This window comes from Rhyacophila brunnea, unplaced genomic scaffold (assembly GCF_057557595.1).
Source record: "Rhyacophila brunnea isolate RB1 unplaced genomic scaffold, BYU_Rbru_1.0 scaffold_20, whole genome shotgun sequence".
In the NCBI taxonomy this organism is placed as follows: Eukaryota; Metazoa; Arthropoda; class Insecta; order Trichoptera; family Rhyacophilidae; genus Rhyacophila; species Rhyacophila brunnea.
This window is the reverse complement of record NW_028232860.1, coordinates 32937573-32961981: the sequence shown is the minus strand read 5'-3', so window position 1 is coordinate 32961981 and position 24409 is coordinate 32937573. Positions and strand designations below refer to the sequence as shown.

Genomic DNA, 24409 nt, shown 5'->3' with positions numbered 1-24409 from the left:
CATTGCACATGGTATTTCTTATTAAAATAAGTGTAGTCAATAATGTATGTTTTTAAAATTAATACTTTTTAATAATAAATAATGAATATTATGTCTCGCAATCTTTCATTTAATTTAATATTAATAAACGAATAACTAATCCTCGTTTCCTTAATTTCCAGCTCGGGATATAATAATCATGACAACTTATTAAAAGATGTATGTAATATACGCAATTGCAGTGCAGAAAGAAACTCAATTCCATACATAATAGTAATAAGTTTCATATTAAACTTCTTAAAAATCTTCACAATAAACTGAGGATTAAAAGGATCCAAGATCCAAGTATATTCATCAAATTTAGCAAATTGACTTCAAGTATATAATATACCTACAAGTATACAATATTTTGCGATTGTAAATTCTACATAACAGTTTATAAATAAAGACTGATTCTCAAATTATACATTACTCTTATAATATCAAGTACTTAAAACAAAATATATTTATCCATTTACCTGTAATAATAAAATTCCTATAAATTATCCATACAAAACAGTAGAGTTAAACGGTTGAATTTTTGTATTTTATGTATGCATGTGTATTAATTTGAAAACTACTCCTAACTTATAAGATATGGAACAAACATAATTTTGAAAACACTTCTGAGAAAATATATTATAACCAATAGATAAAATCATTTTGAAAAACGTAAAAGTAAAGACGTGCATCTCTCGTGTATCATACTTGTACTTAATTGCGACACATTTTAACTAATCGCTTTTTTAATACTCGCTGAAGCGCTTCCCAAATTGAGCTACTATTGGCGATCGGGTTTTGTATTTTAAATCAAAGTAGTTATTACTTTAATTACTAACCGACATCACGGATCATTCCAAGATTTTTTGTTGTAACTTACTTGAACTTGATAATAATTTTTAAATAACTATTTTTTTTATTCAACGAATAAAAAAATACTTAGTTAATTATAAAATATCATTTGTACCCATTTAAACGTCAGCCCCTTTGTTCTGAATCCATATCTAAATTTAATTTGTTATGCTGATAATAAATAATTACAAGATAAAAAGAACTTTTTATATACCACGTTTTTAAATTTTCTGTTGAATCATATAAACTTGACAAATCTATGTTTTAATAAATACTTTTTTGTGCTTGATATAAATACTGAATAAATATAGAATAGTGAAATGTAATTTTGATATTTCATATTAATTTCCATAGTAACGCACATATATGTTAATAATTTGGTTCCTAGGACCCCCTTAGCAACCAATAATAGTCTTTTACTTTTTACGGATTTTAATCCGAAGTATTAAATTTAATTTTTCAATAAAGTCCAATGAACGGTGATTTATCTATCTTCCATAAAATAAAGCCTTCATCAATTTTTTTTATCATATCGGTCAATTAACTATAAACAAGTTTTTGAGCTCGCCTCTATTCAGTGTTGTCAACCGTACTATAATTATAGTATTTGTACTATAACTTTGGTCTGCGTACTATGTGCGATATAAAACAGTTATAGTACGCCCAAAATACTATAATTTTGAATATCGGAAAAAATATGTAAAAAATACTAAAAATTCGATATTAAGTACTATAATTTTGCAATATAAGAAGATTTGGAGAACTTGGGAAAAAAATTGCTCGAAAAACGAAAAAAAATCTCTTGACTATGGTTTAAAATGAAATTTCTAGAATTCTTCGTTAAGCATTTTTGGCCGGAAGAGGTACCTACATAAAAAGGGGTCTCGGAGTTTCTCAAATTCTCCGTTATTTTTTTTCTGAGAAACAAAAAACCTATACATTTTCAACAGATGACAACGCGTACTATATTTTTTCCCCAAATACTATAATTTTGGAGAATCTGTACTATAATCCCACTTTGAAAAGATGGCAACACTGCCTGTATATTAGTCTGGTGAACGTACCATAATATCAGTGTGATTAGAAAATTCAGCATAGCATGGTGTGTTTTAGTTAATACATACACTATACCGAGTGCAAAACAGATTTATATTCAAACGGTATTAACCTAATCATACCATTATTTTTTAAACTAAGTGCAAAGTTATTTATTATTTTTTTAAAAATGGCGATAAAAAAATTATATACAAGTGTTTTTTGGCCTATTTTTATGTTAATCGTGCATATCCATATTTCTGAGGGAGGTAAGAAAAAATATTATTTATATTATTATTTTATAATAATATTATGTAAGTACTTATATTATTTTTCTGATGTTATTTCATCTAGCTATCACAGGTCAAGGGTGATAAATAATTATATATTATATGAATCTATTATGACATTGAAATCACCCGATTTTTTTTAATTTTCGATAATCTTAAAATTAATCTCGAAAATCGAAATAACTCAAAAAGTTTAAAGCATTGCTGTTTACTCAAACAATTTGAATTATAAATACAATGTATCAAAAATTGAGTTTTGGTTGCGAAAAATTTCATGATTCTTTTGTTTTGGTTGAATAAGCATCAATATTTTATAAATTCTTAAAATAGGGTCTGCTTAACTCATCCGGTGTACTTCCTTGTACATATTATCTAATTTATCAACTGATCTATCTCTTTTTTTATGTAATACTGTTTTATATTTCTTTGTTTCTAAATGTCAGGTTGTGAACGTCTTAAATTTATAATTTGTAATGTCCAAAATATGTTAAAAAATAAATAAATTGAAATTGAATATAAATATTGTCTGCGTTGGCCGCAATGTTTTTAAATACAAAAAATAAATCTGCCGATTTGACATGTTGTCCTATGAGATAAACGTTTTTTAACGGGTGGGTTCGAATGTTTTCGGTCAGTTACGAAAATGGCAGCCCGTATTACACATAGCAAATCGTTAAAATTACTTTCAGTCTGATCTATTAAATTACTAACCATATAAATCGCACACTACTATGACATCTCATATGACTTCCTATTCTGTTCTGAAAATAATTATCATCACTCTCATCCGACTCCGCACCAACGTTTATTATCAAGTTTTCCATGTGTTAAAGCGTCAATTACATTGAGCTTCTTTACGAGCTGTTTGTTGGCGAATTTAAAAGCGGGCGATTCAGCTACTGCGATTTAATGATTACACACAAAATTTTCCATTCGCTGAGAAGCCACAAGTCAGAGACTATTTTGACAGAACGTAGTTCGTTTTATTTTACCGGGAGGTTGCTACTGAGCTCTATTGCGCAGATGCAGTAGGCCCACATGCCGGCATGTAGCGTGTAAAGTTGACCGGCTTTCAACTTTTCTCGGTAGAGTGTTTACAACATGCTTGTTAGCTTGTTCGATGATTACACTGGGCGACTTTACATGCAGATTATAAATTCGCCAACAAACAGCTCGTAAAGAAACTCAATGTAATTGACGCTTAAATCACTTGCCCTATAAGAATCTTCGATGTTTGTATCGTGCTCACAGAATTTTTTCCATTTATTCGGGAATAACGAATAAAGAATACTTATAAATTTATGCTACGTCATATCTATCCATACTCCCTGTATGGCACTAATAGGTACGCCAGTTGCTTCGTTTACTGATTTAACAATACATATTATATTTCAAATTGTAGGTACTGTTTTTTCATCACATTTAAATATTCGGTCACATTAAAAACAATAATTTCTCGTGATTGGCTTTGTAAAGGTTTGTTTGTATACAAATACTATTTTGTCGTGTAAAACAGACTTTTCACACATATATGCAATGTTTATACATCTACTATATGCGCACGAAAGTAAGTGTACTTCTGCGCAGGTCTGTGCTTAAGTTTTTTTAGCTATAATTATTTTTCTTCATTATCTCAGCCTCACGAAGTTGATTCGACACATTTCTTTTAGTGATAAATTGATGTTAGCCACTTGCTCAATCTATTCAGTCCATGATTTAGATCCAAGCCCATTGAAAACAATATGTGAATTTTGTCTAATTGAACACAATACCCTCGACTTACCAGTCGGATACGTTACCACAAGGCCATTGTGGGCAAAATGTAGCCCGTATACAATACATATTACCTTAGGTCATAATACTTTTTTTTAAAACAAACTTTTTTAAGACTTCATCCATTAATGATTTTTATTATCTTAGTGCGGTCCTGGAAAGTCGATCTATTATAAATAAATCTACTGTACAATGAACTTTTTAAGCATTAACTTTATTAATGCCTTTGTCTGTTTCACTTTCATATTATAATAAGTATAAGGCGTAAAACCCACTTAACGGAGTTGTGGCGTGTAAATCATCGAAAATACAACGTAATCAAATACGCCAGCGCGCACTGGATTTGACGACGCATTGTGCCCGCCTACCCCATGAGTCACCGTTGTGTGGCTTTTCAGCCGGACGAATTAACGAAAATACAACGTAGTCTATTCATTAAACACGGCGAGCAAAAACACGCTCTGGAAGCGTCGTCGATAGACGGGCGAAAAGCCATTATTTAATAACAGTGAACTCTTTGTTTAGTTATTGTGTCATTACAAGCCCCGAGAAATAATATAATATTTTTATTGCTTTGTTATGAGAGACGCTGATAATAATAATTATTTTATGCTTCTTGGGCCCCTTATTACATTGGTGAAGGGTAATGCGCGGGTGGGAAGGGGCCTACTCAGTAGTGAGCGCACCGAACGCTTTTTTGGTGGGCTTTATGCCTAAAGGCTACATCTTAATAGAATAATGTTTTTGGAACATGTCCGGTTATACCCATAATATTTTTTGTCATTGTGATTCATAAAAATCTAAGAACAACAAAAATTATATCTGTTTAGCTTGCTATTCTAGTTTAATGGGTATTTCCAAGGCGTAATCATCTGATGCGAATAATATATTATTTTTTATAATCGTTTGTTTTCGTTTCCTTGACGTTCTAGTAAGTAGTGGTAGGCAACCTATGTACACTGATGTACCACATTTTTTAAAACTATTAGATACTTTGCGTGCCCGCCACATGATTTTTTAATAAAGTAAGAAACCACATTAAAAATAATCATAAAACAAAACTTTACACGTATATCACCATTTATCTATGATCATAGTACATATTCTCTTACTTTATTTATATCTGCATATGAATTATCAATCATCACATTTTCTTTTATGTTACAATGTTACGACTAGGGAGCGGATTTATATGCAACAAAAAACATGATTATATGCATATACATAATATGAATTTAAAATCATTAAAATATGCACTAAAAACGAAAAAATATGCAGTTAAAATTGGAGTATTATATGTGGATAAAATGTAGATAGGTACTTCACCCTATATTAATGATGAAAATTGGAAAACGAATTAATAATTTTAATATTATAATACAATAACAAAAGAAAATACAATATAATATTAAACTAAACAGAACTTTAAAAAACAAAAACGACACACTTAATTTTTAATAAATACTATTTAATTACTGTTTTTTTTTCGAAACAAGAGTTACAATATTTTTTAAATGTGTTTTGGTATTAATTTTTTCGGCATTTCTGCCAGTATTTGTTTATATGTATGCGGAAAATGACCTCTCGACGTCCACAGAGATGACTGGGAAAAAAATAAATAAAGGTCCCTGAGTTTTCACTTTTCTGATAAATCCACAATGAAAACATCATTTTTGTTAATGATTCTCTAAATCTGAATTTCTGAAGCTGTATTAATTAGGTCCATTTGAAATGCATAACATTTTTAACGTTAATGCAGTATAAACTATGCAGTTAAACTTATTAACACCATCACTCTCATTTAGTATAAGTATCATTATTTTATTCTCATTCAATGTGATTATCTTGTAAAAAAAATACAACCAGTAACATACAGTTGGTACAAGATGATAGCTATCGACAATGCAAACCACAGATAATACACTCACTAACTTACACTCACTAACTTACACTCACTAACTTACACTCACTAACTTACACTCACTGACTTACACTCACTAACTTACACTCACTAACTTACACATAGTCATGTTTACAGTTCAGAAAAAAATCAATATGTGCGGGAATGACTTTTTCCTGAACATAAATTTTAAATAAATACTGATAATGATTTCTTCCCCATTTTTACCCGTTAATACGATAGCTATCGTCACAGTGACTTTTTCCAGACATAGATATCGTAAAGATTAGTGGATATAACGAAAAAATTCATTTTGGCCAAAAGTGCACATAATGAGTTTTACCTGCAAACCAGCAATATAATATAATAATCTTCGAAAATTAATACATTATCTGATTAAGGCATCCACTGGTTCCTTAATATATAACTGTTTTATTTTAATAGTCAGCATGATCAGTGTAATGATCCAGTGGGTTTTAGAGTGGATATAATGTCAAAAACCACAAAAATAAATCACTAACAAGTAAGCATACAAGGAAGGTTTCGCAATATTATATGTCGTCAAACATTTTTTTTTATAAATCCAATGTATCGAATTTCCTTTACTGATACCTAACTTTAACTCTTCTAACTAGAAATTGATGGGTTGGAGACCCATTCTTTAGATCAGTGTTGCCCAACCACCGGTCCACACAAACTTTCGGCCGGTTTGCAAATAGTTGTAAAATGCATAATACTTATCCCAAAAATTCCAGGCAAATCGTCATTCAGAAAAGTAATCCTTTTATGGAAGGCTTCAATCAATACACAATTATTTTGATAGTCAAGAATAAGGAAAAACCAATCCTGTTTTTTGAAGTAATGGCGTGGTATCAAAAAACCTTCCCGCGTGCAATATATTGCCGACCACTGTCATAGTCAGTAATTTTAATATCATTTTTTGTTGAAATAGATTAACACGAATTGATTTGATGAAATTTAAATCTGTAACGTAATCAACGCTCAGTAGATTAGTCCATTTTTTACAATTCAAACATTTTTTTTATGTTTGCTTACCCACCCATGTATAAAAATACGATCAGACCCCGAAATCGGACAAAGCCACCTTCGTGGAGTGACGATGACTCAATATAAAACAAATATTAAATTTAAATTTTACCTTGGTTTTAGAAAATAATTCAAATTTTAAAGTATTTATTTTGGATATTCATTGTAAACATTACAACTTCAAGATGTTCATAATATGACATACAAATAAAAGAAAATATATATTAAAATGGCACACGAGTGAAACAGTAAAATTTGCAAGTTTTCGAGGCACTTGTCTCACTTGAGTCACTGATAAACATCTTATGAATAAAGTAATTAGTACGTATATTATGATTCAATTGAATGATAGAACAGACGTTATTGTATAACAGCAATACAACATTAAACAAAATGTCAAAAGTTTGCATCGAAATATCGAAAAGCGGGTAAACATCATGTTTTTGTCTACCTACTATATCGTAGTGATATTTAACTATTTATAAACTACATACCTACATACTTTGTTTTTTATTCACTTAGAAATTAGATCGCTAAGCTATAAATTTGCACATGCCGGGACTATTTCGGTACATAACATTTAAAATATTACTCCGCATGACCTTTCCAATCGTGTGTTGGTCTTATGAATCATGTAACGCCCTTTGAGTGGTATGATGTTGAACATTTAACTTAAAAAGTAAAATTGTATTCTTGCCCTTAGAAAATAAATCATACAAATTAATATGTTAATAAATCATATATGATTTTGCCATAGATGTATATTTTCATGCGCCTGAATGTAATTGAAAACATAAAATATGACTTAAAAACTCTATTGCCTTTGGAAAATAAATCATTTCAATTAATATTATTAATTTATTCCCTCACAAGTCACAATAGATTTATAGACACATATTAGGACGTTTTTAGTCGACAAACAATCAATATCTAAGAAATCGTATTATGATTTCTTAAATGCTCTTGACGCCCACGGTGGCCGCGCGGCATAAGCGTTGGACTATAAAGCCGTGGGTCCCAGGTTCGAATCCTGGGTCTGGCAAGTACACATATTGTTTTTCAATTTGTGTGCGGAATTTGGGTATGGACCTAATAGGTTGAGCAAGTGGCTGACATCCATTTCTCGTAAAAAAAAACAAAATTTGTCAATACAAACCTCCACTCTGTGGAGGCCCATATGATCCTATCAGGATCGGACATGGTCGGGGGAAAAAAAATGGTATCGCCAGACCCAGGATTCGTACCTGGGACCCACGACGCTATAGGCCGACGCTTACTCCGCGCGGCCATCGTGGGAGACATATGTGTTTTTCAATTTGTGTATGAGTCAGAGTATGGACCTAATAGGTTGAGCAAGTGGCTGACATCCATTTCTCGTAAAAACAGAAATCTGTTAATACAAACCTCCACTCTGTGGAGGCCCATATGATCCTATTAAGATCGGACATGGTCGAAAGAACGAAAGAAGATATGCTACCGTGTATTTTTACAACCATATATTTACATCACCGAATCACTTCATGATTTATAATAATATACAGTCATAACATTATTTAAATAATAAATAGCATAAAAATGGTAAACAATCATGAAAAATCATACAAAAGTAGGTACCTAAATGGGAGTGCACCTACTGTGATTGTACATAGCAACTTGAATGTTTCTTTATTTGGCCACTCATTGCACTAATAGTTAAAATATTGTCATATTGTGCTAAGAGTTTATTGCGTGACGGTAAGAAGAAACTAGATCTCAGTTTGAAGTGCGAGAATTGACAACTTCTTTTTCTTTCACTCCTGCGGTTAACGTGAGTAATATAATACTTTAAACGGCCAAATCGTTTGGATCTCCTCATGCATGAGATCCCGACTGAGAAGAGAATTGGTCCCCTACACACTCCCCATTTATTTTCAAAAGTGTTTGATGTTTTTCCCGCGATGATTTTGTTTCCAATGCTTTCTTAATATAATAATACTTAATTAATGTTTGTTTTTATAGATGTAAAACTTACGGACAGTGATCACTGCGTGACATCTAACAACGAACCTGGAACCTGCATTGAGCTGATCAAATGTTCTCCAATGGTCACACTGGCAATGAATGGTGGCTACCCCATGACTAATGATATCAGAGATAAACTAAAACAAGAGCACTGTGGATTCAGTGGCACACAACCAAAGGTAAAATATTTCTTTCAATAACCTTAATACGAAAAAACTGCCATTAGATGTATTTAAGATTTTAAAATTGTCTGTAGTAACTGCTTATCCAAGTTAATTTATTAGTGAAATTAAGTTCTTTTTTGACTTGTTGGCTATATTGTCGGCAGATGCTAAAATTCATCCGATAATTGATAGGGAAATTGGCGCAAAAAAATCTTTACTCGATTGAGACAGGATACCTATGGACTTTATTCTCTGAATGACCCTCAATTTAAAGTGAAAAATGTTGACAATAATGCTAAAGAATTATCGTGAATGGTGGAGCCGTTTACTTTGCAGACTTCCAAATTTAATAATAAAACTCAGAATAAATAATTATAAGATAAAAAGAACTTTTTATATACAACGTTTTTAAATTCTGTTGAACCATATAAACTTGACTTGACTAGCTTAAACGATCAAAAAAATTCATATTTGCCATGTCATATTGACATAGTAACGTACGTATATATTAATAATTTAGTTGCTAGGACCCCAGACCCCTAACAACCGATAACGGTGTCGAAATAACTTTTCATAAAACATAATTAACTGAAAATGAATTCAATTCTACTTAAATATGGCTAAAAATGCATTGGCTTGTTCTGATATATTATAAAAGTTTCAAATGTCTGGCTAGTCGGGAAGTAAGTTAAAAATCGATTGCAAGATTTGTACTGGACAAAGAACCACCGGACAAAAGAGAATACACGCTAAGAAAAACGTTGTAAAACAGGTCCACTGCTGAAGGCAAGTTTAAATGATGCTACTCACAACCGACTATATTCAGGTCTATATTCAAATGCAATGCAGTAACTTGTTTGCAATAAATAACTATTTTCAGGTGGACGTTTTGTTCAAATTCTTACCATTTATTTCAATATATTATGTTCAACAATAATCATTTTCTATAAATTAATAATTTAGCACATTGCAATCGAAGTATGAGCAATTACTAGTACTACCATAGAGTTTTATTTTAAATTTTAGACAGATTCTAATGTTCCCATTCTGAAATGAACAGTGTAACCCATGAAAATGAACAGTGTATCTGCAAAATCTCACAAAATGTATCAGCGCATCTATTCTATACACAAGACTTCTTTCGGCCGCTAAAACAGCTATATAGGGTAGGAAAGTATCAAAATATTAGCACTTATTGTAAAAATTACAATACGTCTGTTGTAATTGATACAATAAGTGCTATGTTTCAACAGCGCCTCTCTTGGCTATGATAAATATCAGAGCGAAATAGTCAGTTTTGACTGTTTAGACGTCTAACTTAATGCAGTTGTTAGAATAAGTGTTAATATTTCGATACTTTCCCACCCTAGTTAGCTGCCTTAGTGGGCCGAAAGCAGTCTTGTGTATAGAATAGATGCGCATAACCACAATAAGATCACCTCACGCGTATCTCGCCATACTACCAACCGCACGCGTGATAGAACATTTTTTTATTTTTTGAAAACTTACACATTCTTGAGTCACGTGCTCTTGCGATATGATTATTGCCTAATGATTTTAGTAGTTTGGAAAGAGGCTATAAACGACAGATTATTGAAAAAATATTTGTGTAGTTTGCCAGTGTTTATTATTGAATGTACTGATTGTCACGTGACGTAAATTTAATGTGTTTCTAGCATTAGCGATCACTACAAGATTACGTTTTTCTTCTATGGTTACTAATTTATATTACTTAGTACATACGCGAACGTTCTATTTTCGATATAATACACTAAAAAGTTTATGATTCTCCCTCTAGTAATATAGTACTTTGTTAATATACTTATCCATTTTAGCTATATTTTACTTAAAATAATTATTTAATATAACATTTTTTATAGGTATGCTGTCCACCAATAAATCTTAATTCTATCGTAACAGGGTTTTATCCCTACACTACCTCCGAGAAGGATGATTCTATTCATCCACCCAATGTACTATCACATCCAAATTATAATCTTCTTCCGAAGAACTGTGGCAAAATGAAGGAATCTAAATCAGGACACTCTTCAGACGACATCTATCTATATAACTGGAGGGCACTCATCAATTATAAAAATCAAAGTAAGTCACTAAACGAATATTTTTTTCTCGTACATTAATTTTATCTTCATGGACTCCACTGCCTTTAAAGTCTGTGACTCTTTTGATGATAAGCTAAGCTCTGTAATCCTGAAAGTCGTTTTCATATACCTGACTAAACTTTTACAGAAAAAAGACAAACGCTATGAATCGGACGCATCCATTGCGTAAAATATAAGATAGAATTGCGTGAGGTCACAATACATTAATTTATATGACTGTTTCCCTTATACTACCACACTCTACTGTTGTGGGACCTCATGGCTTTCTGTGGTATTAAAAATAACATAAAAGATAGATTTAAAAAAAGGTTATATTATATTTTTCTAAGCAAAGGGATGTTTCGTTAAATTGGTACGTAGGTATGATTATGATCTAAGAATTAGTTACATTAAAGTTAAAAATAAATATTAACGGATATCAAATACGCCATCATTCTAGAGGAAGGCGTTACTTTTGCCTATTGTACTAGTGTCGATTTAATAGAAGTAGGTATATAAAATTGTGGTGTTTTCGTGGATATATTCAGAATGAATTTCAAGTCTCTGTGTACACGGTTAATAGGCGAAAAACTGTTGATACTACTTAAGGGACAGATACGAATATATTATAAATAAACATAGCATACTAAGCCGAAGTGAGGTTAATACAAAGTATGTAATAATTCAAAATAAATTGAATTTTGATCGTTCATTATTCGTTCGATATTTTTATCACGGTATTTTGTAATAGAAGCACAGAATAGATAATAAATAGAATTTCGATAGGCTATACACCATATGGCTGCGAGACGTAGACCCTCAACAAGAGAGATGTCCAAAGGCTAAGAGTCGCACAGCGAGGTATGGAGAGGTGTATGTTGGGCATCACGCGAAAGGACCGTAAGAGAAACGAATGGATTAGGAAGCATACAGGAGTACGCGATGTAATAGACGTTGTCAAACAGCTGAAATGGGGATGGGCAGGGCACATTGTTCGCCGAAAGAACGGCCGCTGGACAAATGCCGTCATCCAGTGGTACCCAAGGGGCACGAAACGGCCACAGGATCGCCCTAAAAGCCGCTGGATTGACGTACTGATAAAGTTCGGCGGAAATACGTGGCAGCGAATGACACAGGATCGAGAGAGTTTGCAGAAGCTTGGGGAGGCCTTCGTCCAGCAGTGGATTGACCCCGGCTGATGATGATACACCAATACAGTAAATTTTGACGCAGGGTTTTGAAGGTGTGAGTGTCCTACGAAAATGAACCACATATTATAGACGTGCAATACACCAATATTAAATGAGCGTCAATGAATAAACCGAGAGCAGTGTTGTTATTATTCGACGTATGACGTATTCTTAACACTTGTTTAAATTTATCCGGTATTCTTCCTTACTCGAGATCAGTTGTCTGCTTCTCCTTACCGGTTAAGTATTTCAGTTCCCATTATTTCTGAGTTCCCTGTTAACAAGTGTTAAATAATAATTGTATTAGCACAGCAATTGGTAATATTAAAAATACGGCAGGTATGTTTAAAAATTTTTATAGCGGTTACCAAATGTCTCATTCAGATAACCCGGAATAAAGACCAGACAATATTAACAATAAAATCTTCTGATTTTAGCACACGTACAGCGTGTTTTTTTTTATATCACTGTCTTTTCATGAAAATGGTTTTTTTAGGTACTGATCCAGTTTATCGGCTATTTTCAAAATGCGTTTTCCGCTGTATCCGCTTTAACCGAACAGTACCTTTTTTTATATTTGCCAATGACTACCATCTCCAAATGACTATGTGCATACCAATCACCAACAATTATTTTTAATTGACATCATTTGTTAGAAATGCTTACATAGGTACAAACTTTAGCAAGTCTAAGTACGTTCTAAAAATTAAATAATGGAGTAATCCGCGACGTCGGTAAGGAATTAAGGAATTAATTCATACCTACCTTAATTTAATATATTAAAACCGATAGCCAACCTGATAACGTTATTCAATAAGCATTTCATTTAACAACTACTAGTTAAAATCGTCTTAATTATCTAAGGTGCCCGTAGTTTAATAATTGGTAAAACATACTGGCGCTAGATACAGGTTCAAGTCCCGTCGGGTTTCGTATTTTTTTTTCTACAAAACGATTTTTTCTAGTATGTATAATATGCAAGAGATGTTTTCAAATTATGGATATCATATTAATATTTTTTTATGTTTCATTATCCTCAAGATGGCCAGAAGAAGTTCGGCTGCGGTGGATCCATCATCAGCGAAAAGTACATTCTGACTGCTGCCCACTGCCTCACCAACCTGGAAAATGGGTTGTATATCACCGGAGTGCGAGTAGGAGAATATAACCTTCAAACGGAAACTGACTGTGAAGTGACCGACGTAGATAACATAATATGTATTCCTAAATACGTGGACTATCTCATTGAAGAATCTTTCATTCACGTGGACTATGATTCAAGAACGAGACAAAATGATATCGGTCTCATCAGACTGGCGAAAAAAATAAAATTTTCTGCAGGTATGTTTGTGACCACAATTTTCTATATTATTTAGTCGGGGTCGATTCAGTATTCATTCATTTACTTATTATATCATTACTTATCTTTTTGAAGTCGCAGAACTTCAATTCTTCCATTCAAGGCTTAAAGCAGGGATGGCGAACTTATGGCAAGCGTACCACTGATGGCACGCGTTTAAAGAGAAAAAAATACCTATAATATTAATAAATGACACATCGCATTGTATAAAAATAGCAGGCAAATACTCTTCAAGAATAAGCATTAAGTTAATGTAAATATATAATTGCATAGTTCGGTCCTTAGATCTTATGTGTCACATATAATAATATTCTCACACTAACCTCACCAGGCGTCGGACGATGCCGCGCCGCGAACCTCTAATTTTGATCGATTTACAATGCTTGAAACCACTGTAGCTAGAGAATGCCTGATCTGATCTGAGCAATTATCATGTCAATTTGTGCAATAAGAAACACACTAATTAAAACAATAACAAACAATTTATTTCTACCCACAAAAAATGACTGCACCAAATAAGAAACAAAAACTTGGTGACGCTAGTAGTAGTAATTCTGGCAGACATTTTCAAAATTGGTGGACTGAAATATATGGTGTAATTGAAAAAAATGATAAAGCTATATTCGTGTTATGTTCTGTGAGTGATATCTAGAACATTATAATTTTTTTAATAGAATTATTCGAAACTATTTTTTCCTCATGAAAAACTGCTCGGCACGTCAGACAGTTGAAAAATAATATTTGGGAAAATTTGGCACGCGTACATAAAAAGGTTCGCCATCTGGCTTAGGGCAACCCTGTGGCCGCTTACGGTGTCTTAAATACCAATGTATGATTTTAATAAAATTGTTCAGTGATTTTCCATTATCTGAGGAATGTTCTAACCACCCTGAGAAAATCTGCCGTACCGCTCGGCAATACCGCCCGGACAAATTCGTCTAGACAAAACCACCAGCAAAAATACATTAAACAAGTTTGGTTTTTGGAATTTCGTATCGATAAAAATGTACATACTTAATTTGAGATGTATTCCATTGCAGCTGTTTGTAGAGCAATAACTTAAAATAATCAGCTTTTAACACTTAGTACTAAAAACAATAAAAATGCCTATACTACGTGTTTAATCCGATGCAGCTGCATAGCTTGTACCTGAGTTCCCTAGTGGAATACCTGAAATATCTAATATTTTATTTTATATCTTTATTTTTATATATCTTTATTCGTACGTTTTTTTTATTTGTGTATCTAAAATATAATATTAATATGTATAAATAAAAATTGTCTCATTTCTAAGGCGGCAATGTCCGGGCGGTTTTGGTTCGGGGGATTTTGTCGGGACCCCGTTCTAACCCATTGATGTCTATAATATCGCGTTGTCTTATCGGCATATTTCCATTGGTTTCCTCTGTGGTCTTTCGACGTGATCCCTAACATGAACTTTTCTGTGACATCTTGTGTTATACTTAATTTTTAAATATATCTTACATAGCCTTAATGTACTTGACCAAAAAAAAAATATTTTCACATTCAAAGCGTTCACATTATGACATAAAAACAAAGAAAATAAGTGTTAGCAACATTTAAATTAAATACAGGGTGTTAAGAAGAGTGTAAAAGTATATTATGGATATTAACAATGATGACTAAGATACTATATTTAAAAGAAAAATAAAAATAAAAACGTTTACCTAAGCTCAGTCTTACGTAAGTGGAATATATCAATATACGAAGAGATTTTATTTAACACGGTTATTGCTCTTTGAATTGGCAATAAAATCGTGATAGTGGAATCATTTATTAAATTTATTTAAATGAATTTGAAGCTTTCTACATAATTTTGTGTTTCTTCCAAATTGCCATGTTTAGGCAAAAAAAATACAATGAATTTTATCCGCATAAGTGAGAGTTCAAAGGATGGCGAAATTTAAATGTGGTCACGATCCTCAGCCATGAGTGCACGACCAAGAAGAAGAGAAGTGAAAGTTGCTTTCAAAAAAATGTTGTACTTCTCTTCCTATTTCTTCCTATATCGAAAATATTCCTATATGAAGTATCTCACTTTGGTTTCATAATATTCTCTTCTCTCAAAACACGTGAAAATGTATGTATATATATAAGAATATCTAAACACGTATTTTTCTAGATTCACTTGGTCCCGTGTGTCTTCCAACGTCAAAGAAATTATCTGAAGAGAATTTTGAAGGAACAAATTTAGTTGTGTCCGGCTGGGGACTGAACTTGATCACAGAGTTTAATTCGCCAAAATACCGATACGCAATTGTTCCGGTTGTCAACAATACTCAGTGCGCACTTATGTATAACAGGTAATGCATATAATTATTTTATTTTGATATTATTTTGTCTTCTGCATTGTAAATGACTCCAGCGAGTTTCTCCTGGCTTATTATCAAGAATCGGTGTGGAAGTTCGTCAGTAAGCAACAGGGTCGAGATTTATAATATAATACGTCACCTAGATTCCCAATAACTCACAAAATAAACATTTATATTATCATATTAAATCGATGGCTTAGTGTCAAACAACACTATCTACAAAAGTGCAACTTTACAGGAGAGCCAAAAATCGTTATTTTAGATTCTTGTAACTCAACAAGGGAAATGTTTATTTAAAACCTAATGTTAATATTTTATAATTTATTGTGTATTGTACATTTATCTTGCTTATGATGATGTTAAAATTTATAGAAATAGTTTTTAAAAAATATGTAAACAAGGGTAACTTATGTAGTTAGCGTTAAAATTTACTGACGATTTAATAAGAAATTAGAAAAGATTGACATAACGTTGTTTGACTATCATGTAGCCGTAAATGTAAAATAACGTTATCTCAAAAAAAAAAAAAAAAAACACTTTTTCGTAGATAACGTTGTCTGACTTTAAGCACTCGAAATTTGAGAATATATGTGTTAAAATATGTCTTCCCAATAAATCAACCATAATAATTGCTATATAGATTCTATCTCAAGTAACATGCCTAGACAAAGTGCGATCAATGAGAGCCGTGGGTCCCAGGTTCAAATTCTGCTTCTGGAAAATACACATATTGTTTTTCGGTGTGTGTTTGGAGTCAGATTGTGGACATAATAGGTTGAGAAAGTGGCTAACGTCCATTTCTCGTAAAAACAAAAATCTATTAATACAAACCTTCACTCTGTGGAGGCCCATATGATCTTAGTAGAATCGGAAAAAATATAGGTATAGCTGATATTTTAAATATTTTTAATAGCAAGAATAATAAGGTACCTACCGTAGATTCAGCGGGAAAAGATGAATTGTGTCGCTAGATTTCAAAATCAGCGAAGTCCACCTTTAGGTATTTTTGACTTTTTTGTGAATTGTTGAAGAACTACTGCTTTCTAACATTTCTGCATTATCATAATGTGGAACTTATTAATTTTAAATATTCTATAATCGAAATAATATAAACTTTCACCCTTGTGACTATGTACTTCAGAAAACAAAAAGTTGTTTTTCTCCTATTCGTCCATTTTTTTAAATCTAGCGACACAATTATGCTATACGTCCTATTTTATAGTCAGTATTATATTGTATTGTAAAATATTGTCTACTTCTACTGCATTATTTTATTATTTTAAATGGATACGCTTAGACTTTTTTTAATTATGATATAGGTATACATAATATATGAACCACAGGCAAAAATTTTATTGAGTTTAAAGAATCTATTCTTAGAAGTTGTATTTTTTACTTTTCCTTCTTAATTTTCTATCCTCAAACATCGAATAACCTCATAGTCACACGAAAAATTACTGGAGCTACCATTAAACTATATCTTAAATACATATGAACATTTCCATATATTATTAATTATTATCTTCCTGCGAGTATCTTTGAAACAATTCGCTAAGTTGAGTTAGGTGCTGTTAAAAGACGATGTTAGACCGACAGAAATAATTACTGTAGGTCATCAGTCATCACACAATGATTAGACAATAGCATATAATATTATCATTGTAATCGTGCAACAACGCTTTTTAAATATTATGATTGTCTGGTTTCTTTTTCATACAGCATTCAGTGATCCTAAATATTGTAGGTGACATACGAGGGCGCAGCGGCACATATTTTGAATACCACTGCTACCTGATAATATTATTTAATAAATCTTGTTGTTTTCAGAATTCTTATTTCTATAATATACCATTGATCTTAAAAGATGACTATCAAATTACTTTCTTTACCAAATTTTTCAACTCTTTGGGAATTCCAATTAGAAAATTTCAGAACATACATAATTTTGAAAACACTTCTGGGGAAATATGTTATAACTTATAAACAATAGAAAAAAATCTTTTAAGAAAAAGTAAAACACTCCGCAGGAATCGAACCTGAATCTCTTGGGTTTCACGCCCATGCACATAGACCATTTTGTAAAGGCGTCATACTTAATTGCGACAAATTGCGAGAGACGCGGGTTCGATTCCTGGGAGATTTCTTTCTTTTTCATAAAAGATTTTCAAAAGTATGTATGTTCAAAAATTACAATGTTATATTCTTAAATCTTGTGAAGTATTCGTTGAATAAAAAAAATAGTTGATTAAAAATTTCAGGTCAATATTACCGAAAGGCATGCCCAAATATTGTCATCTTTTATCTTTTTAAATATCGTAAAAGGTTTATGACAAATATTATTATCAATATTGTCTAATATCTACAAAATTGTCATTCAAGAAAATGTTATATTTATCTTTTGATTGATTTCATTATCAATACTATGTCACCTTTCTTCCAGAACACCAATTAAAATCACTGAGAAGGTTATGTGTGCCGGAGGACATGGGGCTACTGACTCTTGCCACGGTGATTCAGGAGGACCTCTTCAATACCAGTACAATAACGTAGTTCAATTTGGAATCGTCAGCGTTGGTCCGGACAGATGTGGAGTCACGGGAAGTCCCAGCGTCTACACCAAAGTTGCATACTATATGGACTGGATACTTAATCGCATGAAACCGTAGGGTTCTCAGTACCTCCACATTTTTTTAAGTGGATTTTTTCATTTATCGTGTCCTGTGTACATTGTTCGAGAACAGGGAACACAAAAATAAGAGAGAAAGAAATAATTTATTGCATCTTATTATAAGATATATTTAGATATTTTACGTTTTAGTATTCACCTCATAAAATAATTCTTTACTCACAGTTCACTATAAGTTGTCATACCAAAATAAATGACAGTAAAGCATTGAGATAAAAAAATGATGGATCATTGCAAATAGTAATGTTCCAATTTAATTAGATTTAGTAAGAATATTCGTTTGATATTGATTGGTATCAAATATTTGATAAACAACTCCGTCATTAACATCATATATAGGTACGACTTGACACTTAGAAACAGATACCATAATTTTATGTACATATATACTATATACCTAATTATATTTCTAATTTACTTACCTACCTATTTTGCTTTGTATTTCCATTGAATTCTTGTAGTTTTATTCCGATATTTTAAGTGTTTTTTATATATGAAATTGATCTCAATACTATTCGGCTATCTTTTTCGGATACAACAGCTCACGGTGAAGTGTGATACGGCCAACTCGTGTAGAAATCTACACACGGAGTGAGTCGCGTGTTATAGAACAATCTTCATATTTATGATCAGTGACCAGAAGCAAAGTGCCACTCTTATGCCTTATCGTTTACTAAAGCCTCGCGAGTATTATTTTTCCAGTATTCGATGGATAGCAGAGTTCTCTCGCGAATATCATCTGTAAGAGATCTTGGAATTACGTTTGACAGTAAACTGACTTTTAGTGGTCATATTATTATAGATTCCATTTGTAAAAAGGCGCTAAAGATGTTGGGCTTTGTCTTGCGTACTTTCCGGGTCTCTTCGGATGTTACGGTACTAAAAATTCCCTATAACTCCTTAGTTAGAAGCAGACTTGAGAGTGGGTCTATCGTTTGGGCCCCGCATCAGTTTAAGTACGGCCTTATGGTGGAGAGAGTCCAAAAGAAATTTTTGACACTCCTTTACTTTCGGCTGTATGGATATCTATCCGACTAATTTTCTTCTAGGTATGCTTTCATACTGTAGCTCAAAATTTAGAAGGGATCTTTATTTAGCTACATATTTTTTCAGACTTATACGCGGCGTTAATGTGAACTCTTCCATTCTTGGCGGTGTTGGCTTGTGTGTCTCTGATAATTACCTTAGGAATCGAGGGCATCCGTTGTTTGTTCTCCTAAGGTGCAGAACTAACCTGCCATTAGTAATGCCAATTGGGAGGGCAACAACCATGTTTAATGAAATCGCTTCGGATATTGATATATTCCACTTACGTGAGGGTGAATTTAGGTGGACGTTGTTTCATAGGTTTTTAAGATAAGGTCCATCAAAGTTCACTCACTCTGTGTGCTTCCATCTACTTTTATTTTTGTTATTTTATTTTATTTCATTTCTTATAGTATTTCTTATTTTATTACTTATTGTATTATTAACTCTCTAACGATCATTTCTCTGCATTTTTATTTTTAAAAATTATTAACACTCATTTTATGTCATGTCGTGAACGCTTTGAATTTATAATTTGATGTTCATTATATGTAAAGTAAATAAATTTGATTTGATTTGATTCCATTTTAGTCCCAAATTTTATATAAATACCTATTTATTTTACTATTTTCATGAATATTTTAAACGAATACTTATATTAAAAATCTTCTTAAAAAAGGCAACATTAAAAAATCATTTTCAAGAAACCTTTTCAAACTTATAATGTTTGCATTATTTTATTCATTTTCAAAACTTTACAATATGCCACCCATAAGCATTGCATGATCCGCCTTACTCTACTAAACGTCAATGTATGTGGTGAATACCAATTATTTTTATGAAGTTGTTGCTTTATATAATTAATATTACTGTTACCATTTTGTGATAGCCCGATGCAATATTATGGTATTGATTGTTCGATTTAATTGTATTTATTTCAAGCTTCCCGCTCTTTCAAGTGACTCTCTCGTCTCAAGTAGTAATTATTAGTTTTTATTTTTTTTATATCACATGTCACCATTGTACATACTGTTTGATTGTATATATTTTTTTAAATAAATAAATGTTATTTTGATTTAAAAACAACATGTGCATCCTTGTCAGGAACCCATAGAACATTTAAGCCGTTTTTATGAATACTGTCAGTTTTGCAGTCAGAAACGCGACCATACTAACAACTACAAAAATTACAAAAATAAATAATTAACAACTTTATGAAAAAATATCCCTTGTTTTAATAAATAGTATTTAGATATTAACAACTTATATATATTATTTACATTACATACTTAATTAATAACAAACATTGAGACACTGTTTCACATACATAAAGACGTAAATTTATCAAATTTCATCAAACAATAAAAACCTCTACAGAATATACAAAATTACACTATGAACTAAATAAAATTAATATAAATAGACGTATCAGTAGTTGACAGTAAAAGGTCGAAATATATCAAATACAAACAGTCTTTTAATTATACATTTATTGATAAAGACTAAATATTATATGAACACATAATATATTATCTTCATGGCGTATCACAAAGAATAAATGAAAAACTCTACATTTTTTGTAGCAAAAAAAGCAAAACACACACTCTAAAATAATATATCAATAGTTGACACGCCAAAAAATCATTACAATAACTCAATTTTGAATTAAAATATCTAATTGATCCTGATCTTAATAATCGAACAGTGGAATAAATAGAATAGTAGCTTTTTTTTTTATTTTCAATACCTAATACTTAAGTATAATATTTTTTCACTAACATTTTACAGTTAAAAGGCACCACTAAGAGTGAACGTAATGCCTCTGCGAGCGAATTTTAAACCTGCAATATATTGACAATTTATTTTCAGTATAAATAATCTCAATAAGTATCCAAAAACATTAAAAATATTTTTTTGTTCCTCGACACTAGAGATGGACAGGAAGTGTCAACTAATGGTGATCTCCGCATATAATGTACTTACCTGTAATTGACATCTTTTGTAGAAATTAAAATGAAGCTCGAAAAAAGCCTAACTATGAAACTGTTATAATACTGAAGAGTAGAAGAGGTGTAAAAAAACGTGCTAGAATACGTATTGAACGCTTGATAATATAATAAAAATAGTTTGACTCACCACCGTTTCAGACGGGACACCAGTGTCGCGCTCGTATATAATAAGGATGCCTTTGTATTCGAATAAAGGGGCCTTTGTATTATGTTTATGAAGCCCCAGAGCTAATGAGTCAACACGTGTCCGGTACACTTTTCCGTCGGCCGCTATATTCTCAAGCCGCCGATACACTTGTTTTTATTACCGCAGCGAGTTTTATGTTCTAATTTATAACGCGAAATTATACGTTGACTTATTAGCTCTGGGACGTTCATAAACATAATACAAAGGCCCGTTTATTCGAATACAATGGCCTCCTATATTATATCGAGAACGACACCGGTGTCCCATCTGAAACGGGCCTTACTTTCACGCGTACACATGACACATAACAGAATGATATGCTTATCAACTGATTTTTAATTCAAAAGTGTCAACTAACTAATACCTCTACCCTAATTGTAATCACTAAAATAACATCAATCAATAATATTAGTTAATGAATAGAAAAATCTCATTGGTAAACAATTTAAATGTACGTTTTACAGAAACACTTCTCAAAACAAAACTCTTCTCAAATGGGTCCAGAACGATATGGCTCTGCCATCTGGAAGTCAGGACAACTTCCATCTTGGCACCAGTAAATACTAATGAAATGCATAATCACATGTACGTTATAACATCTAACTCTAATCAGTATTCACATTCTATTATTTCATCACTTATAGAAAACGTAATCTTACGTTACCCTTTGTATTTTTCACATTGATTTTGACTTATTCCTCAGTCCTCGTAATCTTCTTCAGTTGTGGGTCTCATTTTATCAAGTATCCAGTCCATGTAATAGCCGACCCTCGTGTACACACCTGGCTTTCCAAGGCTTCCGCACTTATCCGGTCCAGCGCTGACGATACCGTGCTGGATGTAAGCCAAAGTGGAACCTACTCGATCAAGCAACATCAAAGGGCCTCCTGAGTCTCCGTTGCAGGAATCCACCCCAGCTTCTCCACCGGCGCAGATTTGCTTGTGGAAGATTTCAATAGTTGAACTGAAGAATAAAATTATTATTATTTTAGCTGAGTTTCTTTAGCCCCTATACTGGCGTTCATTTTAAAACATATACTAGCCTCGTAAAATACCATAATTAATTATTTCTAGTTTATTTAGTACTTTATTAGACGTTATTAGATTAGACATTGCCAACGAATTTTTGTATTTTATGTAAGAAATAAAATAACCTGGTGACGATATCTGGATAGTAGGACTACTTAACTGCACGATTTCTATGTAGGCGTCAGTGAATATGAATGAAATGCATAGTCAAGATAAGTTTTATAGAGATTACTCTAAAAATTATCAGTTTTCATAGTCAAATATTCTACTGCTTCGAATCCCGCTAGAAGGCGTATTGTTTTCAAACGATTGTTTCTAGTAATTGTAAATATCTTAGGTGTATTCAAATTATGTACTTATGTTCAAATAAAACGTTAACGTTACATTTTCAATTTTTATGAATTATTCGTTGAATAAAAAAATAGTTTATTTAAATTATAGTACAGAAATTGTTTGAACTATAAAGGCAACATCTAACATACTAAAATCTGTTGTTTTATTAAAAATAAAAACAACATATATTCAAAATCCTTAACGGCCCACATGCTCAGCGTAGGTCAAATGGAGCTTTTATAGTATTTTCAGAGTATAACCATGGACATTCCTTAAACGTTGTAGATAGTCTATACATATAATTTTGAAGCCTTCTTATCCTTTATATTTATTTTAAACATTTGATGACTGCATAAAATATTTTTATTACGTAAAATGATATTATTTTAAACCTCTCGCTCTAATGTTTTAGAATATAGTCATATTTCAGTACGTCCATGTGCAGTGGTGTTATAATTTTTTAGATTTTTAAATTTTTAAACGCATTTACAAAATCATTAGTAAATTTAATGTTAACATTTTATTATATTTTATAATCTTTGTGATCCCAAATTAACAAAAATTAGGCATTTTATTATTCAAAAAATGGACACGATTAACACATTTGAAGATAATTTTAAAGATACTGATTATAAGCTATATCTTTGACCATTCAAATGTGATAAACATTCTACGAATAATGATTGCTTTATAATAATTATTCACCTAAGAATAAGGTAGTATTTTTTGAAATACGCTATTTCTATTGGCATTTCCCAGTAGTTAAGCTACAACATACGGCCGTAGCCGTGCGTACAAACACGCACAAATACAAATAGTTATCTACAACGTTTAAAGAATGTCCAGGGTTATGCTCTGAAAATACTTACCATAAAAGCACAATCTTGACCGGTTTTCAATTCAATTGATTTATTTTGTGATATATGTGCTATTTATATTACAGCACCGTGTGGCGTTTCATGAATTGTATTATTTCTTTACCTTTATTATTTATTTTAAGGGATATTAGGTTATTCGAAAAGGTCATAATAACATTAAATACAAAAAGATGTTAGTACCAAAAAAGAAAATGGT

At 31.8% G+C, this 24409-nt stretch overlaps 2 protein-coding genes across 2 annotated transcripts in view; one reads left to right on the top strand and one right to left on the bottom strand.

Annotated features, from left to right (window-relative positions):
• Positions 1-1943: 1943 nt before the first annotated feature.
• LOC147071553 (CLIP domain-containing serine protease HP8-like) lies at positions 1944-20458 on the top strand. The gene is made up of 6 exons (XM_085948399.1): positions 1944-2174; positions 8914-9095; positions 10961-11183; positions 13414-13713; positions 15876-16056; positions 18506-20458. Exons 1-6 carry the CDS (start codon positions 2096-2098, stop codon positions 18729-18731), a joined length of 1191 nt encoding a protein of 396 aa, XP_085804525.1. The 5' UTR covers positions 1944-2095; the 3' UTR covers positions 18732-20458.
• Positions 20459-21555: 1097 nt separating this feature from the next.
• The window catches only part of LOC147071551 (transmembrane protease serine 9-like), a 66797-nt gene continuing 63943 nt past the window's right edge, over positions 21556-24409 (bottom strand). The window contains exon 12 of the mRNA XM_085947968.1: positions 21556-22937. Coding sequence (XP_085804094.1) covers positions 22673-22937 — 265 coding nt within the window. The 3' untranslated portion in view covers positions 21556-22672. The remainder of the gene's footprint in view (positions 22938-24409) is intronic.

Coding starts and splice junctions, on each gene's coding strand:
- LOC147071553 (XM_085948399.1), top strand. CDS start 2,096: ATGGCGATAAAAAAATTATATACAAGTGTTTTTTGGCCTATTTTTATG. Junction 2,175..8,913: donor TATCCATATTTCTGAGGGAG/GTAAGAAAAAAT, acceptor TTGTTTTTATAG/ATGTAAAACTTACGGACAGT. Junction 11,184..13,413: donor CATCAATTATAAAAATCAAA/GTAAGTCACTAA, acceptor ATTATCCTCAAG/ATGGCCAGAAGAAGTTCGGC.